This window comes from Falco naumanni, chromosome 18 (genome assembly GCF_017639655.2).
Source record: "Falco naumanni isolate bFalNau1 chromosome 18, bFalNau1.pat, whole genome shotgun sequence".
Taxonomy (NCBI): Eukaryota; Metazoa; Chordata; class Aves; order Falconiformes; family Falconidae; genus Falco; species Falco naumanni.
In genome coordinates, this window is record NC_054071.1 from 6493170 (window position 1) to 6501769 (window position 8600).

Below are 8600 nucleotides of genomic sequence, written 5' to 3' on the forward strand. Positions count from 1 at the left end.
CACAGTAAAAATAGCAAACTAAGCAGGGATTTTAGCCTCAACTTACTGAGGCAAGAGTAAATAAGTATTAAATACCTGGGACAACGTGAGGGCTGTGTGTGCTGCTGCCCTGCCAATTCTCCTCCAGCCGAACAGCCGCTCACTGTTATGGAAGCAGTGAACATCTTAATTATTGTGAAGCCGCATAAAAATGTGGCTTATGGGATGTGACATGTCTTGAACAGTCTGTGTTAATGAAGTAAAAGCCTGTGCAGCATCAGGGACTTGCACCGCATCAGTGAAAAGGCCGTACCAGCTCAGGCAGGGCGAGACCTCTGGTCTGGAAGCTAAAGGCAGCTGAACAGAACCCCAGCGCATCCTCCTCACTGTATTTAGAGCATCGCGAGAGGCAGTGGAGTCCATGCCACTGTCTTTAAACCACTCCGTAGTATACTGAGAAATGCTGGAAATTCAGGAATTTGAAGTGCAGGTGAGGTCGTAGGAGTGATTGCCCAGACGCCAAGTCCCTGGTTGTCTCCTCCTGCTTCCCTGGGCTGGTGCTGGCTCAAGGCTGCACCTGTGCAGGCACTTCTCTGGCCTCAAAACGCCCGCTGCTTGCTGGGCAGAGCTGGTGGCTGGAGCTCGTGCGTCGGCTCGGCTGCACCTTGGCCTCAGCCCAGGGAGCAGCCGGGCATTTCTCCGCTTACAGTACAAGGAAAATAATTTGTGATCTAAAACAGTGGCTTTTTAATAGCCTTCAGCAAAGGGGGATGTCCTTGCCAGCTATGCCTGACCCTGTCTTAGCCCGAGCAGAGGTGACCAGCCATCTGGCTGTGCTGTTCTGATGTCCCCCACTGGCAGCGACCCAGACAGCCAAGGAGAAACCAGTTTGGGTGGCAGAAACTCCTGATTTCACTCCTGAGAATTATTTTTAGCCCCAAAGCTGGGTTAAAGGGTTAAAAAGTTGGGGAATGGTTTGCAGTGACACAGCAAACTCCTCCAAGCCAGGGGAGGCTGCATGGCCAGTCAATCTGTCTGCCTGGAAAGGGAATTAAAAAAAAAATAAAAAAATAAAAAAAATCAACCCTACCTGTGATGCTTTTAGCTATTTCATGCAGTACTCTTAATCTCTGAGCTGAGAAAAAGGGATGTCATCATCATTCTTGTAATTATAGAGACAGGAATGATTGCTGGCGACGTCGTTTGGTGAGTGGATGGCGGAGCTGGCAGCAGAGCCCAGACCTTTCACAACCTGGCCCCTGCTTTGCCCACGCCGAGATACAGAGATACCCCCCATGGGCACCCCGCGGCGTACCGGCATCCCCGGGCGCACGCCTCCGCGCGTGGGGGCCTTCCGCGTGCGAGAGCAGGGCTCGGCTGAGCCCAGGAGCTGGGCTTAGAGCTGCTTGGCTCAGCGCGGCGTGCTGGGCCTGCTGTGGGACGTGTCCCAGCCCAGAGCCGTCTCCCTCGCCTTGTCCCAGCCCTCCTGCCTGACGCTTTTCCCTTTTGCCTTGACACAGTGAGAAACGCGCTCTGCAAGTCAGCGTCACCAACCCGGTCCAGTGCAGCCTGCATGGGCGGAAATGCACCGTCTCTGTGGAAACCAAGATTAACCAATCCCAACCGGATTTCACCAAGCATCGTTCCGGTTTCATCCTCTGCGTGCCGGGGAATTAGCATCCCCCTCCACTTGGCGCAGCGAGCCGAGCCTGGAGAGTGAGCGAGCGGAGGAAAGACAGACTGGGGCTTTGATCGCCCTCCCTTTGCCTTGGACTTTCCAAGGCGATTGATTTAGAGATGCTCAGCTGTGACTTGGTCATGCGCCTAAAAAGATCTCTAAAGCTAGAGGTTTAGCAAAGCCAAATTCAGGAGAGGGTTTTACTACCACATGCAACGAAGGCTTAAAATAGCCAGTGACCTGTTATCCAGCTTACAGAACAGGCCAGAATATCAGGAAAGTGCTTCTGAATTAGTCTGAAAAAAGCATTTATAGGTACTTACACCCTTTCCCACATTGATTTCTTAAACCCTCTCCAGTATTCCCTTCTGGTTTTTTTTTTTTGTGTGTTTTTTTTTTTTTTTTTTTCTTATTGCAATATTATGCAGCCTCCACTGGAGGAACCAAAGATACCTGGCTCAGGGAGTCTGGTTCTGTAAGACCAAATCCTGATGGAACCGGAGCCAGATGTGGAAGGGAGGGCTGGCTTCCCGTGCCGGGGAGACACTCCGCACTCTTCCAGCCTTGCCAGCACGCATGGAGTTGCAACGGTACATGGAGATGCACCTCGAGGCTTGCTGCTTTCCTGCCCGGAGTTCACTCACACGTCAAGGCACCTTGGTCGGAGACAGGTCCACCAGCAGAAAGGAGAGCAGGATTCACAGTGCAGAGGTTTTATGTTTTTTTGATCCTGCATTGCTTTTGCCTTAATTACCCTCTCCAGTGTCAGAAAATCCAGTGGGTTCCCATTTGGACCAAGTGGCCTTGCAGGATTTTTAGATGATCCACGTGGCTTTGTGTTACTCCCAGCACTGAGGTTCAGGGAGGGCTCAGGACCCGCTGCAGGTGCGTTAGTTGAGAACCACGTGGAGCCTGGGGGCTGAGGCCACCGCTGCCTTGCTTTGCACTATGTAACACTAACTCCGGCACGTCCGTCCACGGCAGGCGAGGGGCAGCAGCACAAACCTGACTCCAAACATCCAGGCTGTTCCCTCCGACGAGTTTTCCTGAGTCTTCCCAGCCACGGTTGGAGGATGTCGGGGCATTGCGCATCACCTCGGCTTGTCTTGTGTCATCACGTCCCTCTCGCTGCATGGCTCAGGTGACCTTGAGCTTGGTGTTTACAGGACAGCCATACATACTAACAAGCTTTTTATTTCCACTGTGTATCGGGGCTGTTGCTGTGGGTTTTGAGCAGAGGAGGCCATGTGATGCTGCGGGGCTGCTGGAATCGTACATACCGAGTCCTGGCACTGCTGGTCAGGTCAGGATTTCCATCACGTTGGACGTGGGGGGTCTGGGTAGTGACCCCGCCTTGGGACAGCTGGGTCCCAGCCCAGCCAGAAAATGGGGAGCACTTGTTTAATGGAACGTTTTAGGAATCTGAAAGCCTGGAAGAGGCTCTTCATGTAATGCCCCGTTAACAAAAAGCTTCCCAAGGCCATGCCATGGATGCAGGGCACAGGGACAAGTCGCTGCAGCGTTTGTACCCAACCACTGCCACCGAGCCCTGAGGCTGAGGGTGCCTCGGGTGCAGATAAGGTCTAGCTCTGTGTGGAAACGGGACGAGCTTAATGTCTCCTGCACTTTTTGACAGGGAGGGCCCACGCCAGAGCCCTCCCATTCCCATGGTCCTTGGCCTCGGACCAGCATCCCAGCACGGCATCTGGCCCGACATCCCAGCCACCAGCATTTGCTCCTGGTCAGCAACTCCGGGATGCCCAGTGGACTGCTGTGCCGGAGGGCTCTGTGCATCAGCCCTGGCCCAAGTCCTCAGGAAGAAGCTCTTCCAGATGTTGGCAAACACAAGTCACCCCCCACCACCACTGGGGCCATCAGGAGCCTGGAGGTGACATCCCACCCACGCAACAGTTTCTAACCTCGCCAAGCACACACACGTGAGCGGCTCAGGACCACCGTGGGCCCCCCACCTCCTCATCAGCTCCTCAGGAGGAGCAATGCCAACGGCACCGCCGTGGGACACCCCAGCTCCTGTTTGTGTCCTCCCAGGGAAGCACCAGAAGGAAGATCCTTGTCATTGCTGTGCCTTTCTATTTGCACTTCTCGCTTTTTGTATCTACTAGTCCAAATGTTCCCCCCAGTAACACTAACTCATAGGCAAGGTAGCGGCAGGAGTTTTAATCAGCACTTTTATACACTATCCCTCCAATAAAACGGTTGTATCTAATCATGATGGACAGCAATAAATCACAGATTTAGGAAAATTCTAATACTATGAGATGGCAATATTGTATGCGAAGATATGTGTCTTTATAAAGTATATTATCGGTTCCTGTCTGGTTTTATATATATCTATATATCTATATCTATCTATATATAAATATATATAAAATACATATATTCCTGGGTTTCCCCCTAAATTAACTATTTCTAAATTGAATTTTGATTTTCAGCCTGGGGCGATAATACAATGAACCTTTTTTTTCTTTTTTTTGTTTAAATCGCTGATATTTTAATGTGTAAAAGAGTAGGAAAAAACCCCAAACCTACTATAATGGACCTGGGGGTTTGTTTACATAATTCACTGTAATAAATAAAAAACCCCAATCAATTAGTTGCATCCCACGATGGCGGTGCTAGTTTCTGACCAGCGTGGTGGCTCGGAGAAGATGATGCACAGACAGAAAGTGGAGTTTTGGTGTCCCAATAACCTGCTTTTTCACCTCTTGCATGCTGGATGCTCCTTCTCACCCCACGGCTCGCCCAGCGCCTCTGCCAGCCCCCAGCGAAGGGGTGACACCCCCCACCCCCCACCCCACCCCCCCAGCACTGGTAACACGATTAAACCTGCAGCTGTGTTAAAACCCTCTTTCATCAAAGCAAATCCAATTTCCCAACGCTGCGAATGGGCCATCGGAGGTGTGGGCTTGCAGAAAAGAGTCTGCCACGAACCGCTGCTGTGTAATGGATGGTCAGTGCATTTTTATTTAATCAGCACAGTACAAAAATAAATAAAAATAAGGGGAGGGGATTAAATTACAGGCACACTGAGCCCCATGACACAGTCGGTCAGGTTATAAACCACACATACTTACAAACACACTATACACATACATACAAAATGAGACAAATATAAATTAATAAGTAACAATATCCACCAATTTGGTCAACAAAGATCTACAGAAGAGATTGCACTAAAAAAACGTACGTACACATGTATCATTAGCAGGGTCCAATGTACAGCAATGAAGAGCTTCAAGTGAAAAATAAAAAATAAAAATAAATGGCACATTATTTCTCCCTCTCGTCTGCAAGTTTAACGCTCGATGGACCAGAACTAAACTAGAACTGTGCACACGGAGAAAAAAAAATAAAACCCCCAAAAAACTTATCAGTCCCCAGGCCTGATAAGGGAATACCAGCTCAAGACTGCAGTATCGGGGTGGTGTCAGGTCTTTGTGCATGGGTGTAATTTGTACAGCCATCTCTTGTTAAGGTTTTTCTTTTGATTATTATTTTTAATGTTTTTTTTCTTTTTTTTTTTTTTTTTAAGACACAAAATGCTCCTGTTTGCATGCGCAATACCACTGTAAAAGCAACAATGAAAGAATAAAGAAGGGTTTTTTCTTTCTCCCCCCCACCCCGGTTAGTAGTTTTTTGTGGTTTTTTTTCTTGTTTTTTTTTTTTGTTCTAAAAGTATTCATATAGCAGCATGTAGATTCTTTCCTTGCTTGCACACTCAAGTAGATCCTTTACACAATACTCATGATCAGTGCACGATGGGAACAAGACATTTCACATTGATGTCATTATACAGTAGCGGTTATTTCCCTTAACCCAGACCCGCTCGGGAAATTCGAGTCTCTTCAAAGAAAATAAATAAAGGGGCGGGAGGAGGCGGGGGGGAGGGGGGAGGGAGGGGGGGCGGGGGGGCGCCGCGGGCCGGGGCTCCCCGGGCCGTGCCCGCCTCTGTCCCGTTGCCGGCTGCTCCGGCGCCAGAAAGTCACGATCGGCCCCGTTCAGCCGCCTCCGGTGAAGCCTTTAGAGCAAAAAAATTTTTTTTCTTCCTTTTTTTCCCCCTCCTCCTTTTCCTCCTTTGTTTTTTGTTGGGTTTTTTTTCTTCTTCCCCCCTACCTGGTCTTTGTCTCGGCTATGCGGTGCCCGGCCCCGCACCCGGGCGCTGCGGCCGCAGGAGCCGGGGCCGCCCCCGCCGCCCGCCCGCGAAGCCCCGCTCCGCTGCCCTGGGGAGGGGCTCGGCTGGGGGGGGACACACACGGGACGAAGGGGACCCCTCCTCCACCAGTTCGCTGAAATCAATCTGGTGGCGGAGCCGCTGCACTCCCGGGCCCGCGGGACGGGAATGGGGCGATGGCTTGGAAGCAGCGGCCCGGGGCGGGGGGGGGGACGGGGGGGGTGGGGGCAACCGGGGGGCTGCGCTCCGAACGTCCCGTGTGCCCCTGCTCCTAGGCCCGGGCCCGGGGGAGCGGCAGCAGCCCCCGCCTCTCCCCGCCGGGCAGCGCCGCGGGTCGGGGCAGCGGAGCGGGGCCGGGGGCGGCGGGCGCTCACCGGTCGAGGCCGATGAGCAGCCGGCCCTTCTCCTCGGCGCCGCTCTCCTTCTTGAGGTCGGCGAAGACCTGGGTGAAGTAGTGCGGGTCGGCGTTGACCTGCAGCATCTTGGGGCTCATGAGGTCGATGATGGAGAGGCAGCGGTCCCAGAAGGCCTCCTTACAGCTCTCCACCAGGAAGGGCTTGAGCGGATAGGAAATCTCGTTGCCCATGTACGAGTAGGAGAGGTACAGGCAGGTAAGCAGCACTGCCTGCAGTTCGTGATCGCTGGCCACCTCAGCTGAGATGACGTCCCGGCAGAGCATGTAGAGGAAGACCACGTTGGCCGGCGTGATGAAGCCCTGGTCCTGCCAGCCCTGCAGCAGCAGCGAGCGGTCCACGGAGCGCAGCCAGAGCACGGGGTCGGTGGGCGAGAGGTGCTTCAGCCGGTAGCAGCGGCGGCAGAGGAACTCGCCCAGGCAGCGCAGCAGCTCGCTGGTGGACGCCTGCACCACGACCCGGCGCGGGGTAGCGGCGGCGGCGGCGGGCGCGGCCGGCGGCACCTTCTGTGCCGAGGCGAGGGCGGCGGCGGCGGCGGCGGGGGGCGGCGGGGGGGCGAAGGTGGCAAGGTTGGCGCAGGAGAGCGACTTCTTCAGGTTCTCGTTGTTGAGGTGGGTCACGTTGCTCTGGTAGCCGCCGTTGGGCTGCACCTTCTTGGAGCTCTTCTTCTTGGCCGAGACGGCGGCGATGCGCTTCCAGGGAAGAACCGAGATCAGGGAGTGCCGCTTCAGGCCCTTCTCCTTGGCGTTCTTGCTGTTCTGCACCGCCGTGTAGTGCCCCACCGTGGCCGCCCCCTCCTCGAACAGCGGGGCCTTCCGGTAGCTCGGCGACAGCGACAGCACCGTGCCCATGGCGCCGGCCGACCGGCGGGCCCCGCCGCCCGCCCCGGCCCCGGCCCCCGGCCCCCGGCCCCGGCCCCGGCCCCCGGCGCGGCCCCGCGCTGGCTGCCCGCTCCGCCGCCGCCGCTCAGCGCCGCGCCGCGCCTCGGCCCCGCCCCGCCGCCGCGCGCGCTCCCGGCGGCGCAGTGCGCGGGCCCGCCGCCGCCTCGCCCCGCCCCGCGCCGCCACGTGCGCTCGCCGCGCCAGCGGGAAAGCGGCAGAGAGGCCACGGCCCCGCTAACCCGAGATCCCGCCCCGCTTGCCTATAGCCACGCCCCCTCTAACCAGACCACGCCCCTCGACCCGCCCCGCGCGGGAAGCGGCGGCCCTCGGGGAGCGCACGGGGGCTGCTGCCGGGGCGAAAAACCAGGGAAAAATATAAAAAAGGCCAAATTTACACTCGGGATCGTTGCGCTCCCGCCCCACCCCGGCCCGACGCATCTGCCCGGCCGGGCCACCACCGCCGCGTGCGGGGCCGCCGGCGCACCTGCCGCTATGCAACACTCAACGCTTTTCTGGTATTTAGAACTGGCTTTCTCACCGCAGCCACGGGATGAGCTGCCAATTGCTCAAGTGCAGGTTAAACTCTCGCTGCATTATTTCCATTCATCTTCCCCCTCCTGCTTATTCTTTCAAATTTAGTTACAAAGCTGTGTGCTCTGCTGAGTGACTGAAGCGGTTCAAGTCACTTTTTGTTCCTTATGTAACATATTCATATTTATAGATTTATTAAATATCCTTGTTTCAAATTTATTTATTTTACAAACCCTTTTTTTTCAGTATTCCAGCTTGGAGATTAATCAGACTTCTTACAGACACCTCAAACTGTTTCTCCTCCCAGTCGAAAAAACCCACAGGTTTTTATATTCCCTGGTTCGTAATCAAGTTCAAACGCATTTTAAAACAGCTTTCTCTCTGCATTATCTGGTGCTGTGCTTGTCACACTCACTGGGCAGCTGTTGCACCAACTGCTTGGACCAAGTTTAGAGTCAACGCCACAGCAGATCCAGAGCTGAGATTTAAGAGTGATGAGTTCTGCCTCAATATTGCCTCCACAATATTTTATTTTTCCTCAAAATTTTCTAATGACCCCTAATATAATTTCACATACCAAGCGCTTTACTCACTTGTGTAAAATCATTAAAAAGAAAAAAACCAACCCCACCATGATTATTGTATCTATGTATTTTGCCACAACACAGGTATGTTTTTTAATTATAATTTCCAATTATGTACCAGGGATCGTTTAAATAATCTAATTCTTCTAAATGCTTTACCAAAATACACAGAGGATGGACTTTGTTTCAAAATACAAACAGAGGGGAAGTGAAAAACACAATCCCATTTAAAAATCAATTAAAACTCCAAACACTTTTTTTTTGCCGAAACATCAACTTGCATTTTTCACAAGAGCAGCAATCTGGAGCACCCGCAATGCTCCATGGTACAGTAAGCACATC

At 53.5% G+C, this 8600-nt stretch overlaps 2 protein-coding genes across 2 annotated transcripts in view; one reads left to right on the plus strand and one right to left on the minus strand.

Annotated features, from left to right (window-relative positions):
• MYO1D (myosin ID) overlaps nucleotides 1-4957 on the plus strand; it is a 162348-nt gene extending 157391 nt beyond the window's left edge. Inside the window, exon 22 of the mRNA XM_040617250.1 lies at nucleotides 1500-4957. Within this exon, the coding sequence (XP_040473184.1) occupies nucleotides 1500-1656 (157 nt within the window). The 3' untranslated portion in view covers nucleotides 1657-4957. The remainder of the gene's footprint in view (nucleotides 1-1499) is intronic.
• CDK5R1 (cyclin dependent kinase 5 regulatory subunit 1) lies at nucleotides 4613-7235 on the minus strand. Its single transcript, XM_040617254.1, has one exon. The coding sequence runs from the start codon at nucleotides 7111-7113 to the stop codon at nucleotides 6220-6222; it is 894 nt and encodes a 297-aa protein (XP_040473188.1). The 5' UTR covers nucleotides 7114-7235; the 3' UTR covers nucleotides 4613-6219.
• Nucleotides 7236-8600: the final 1365 nt, after the last annotated feature.

What these genes read in the sequence shown, in the direction of transcription:
- CDK5R1 (XM_040617254.1), bottom strand. Translation starts at nt 7,113, where the DNA reads ATGGGCACGGTGCTGTCGCTGTCGCCGAGCTACCGGAAGGCCCCGCTG.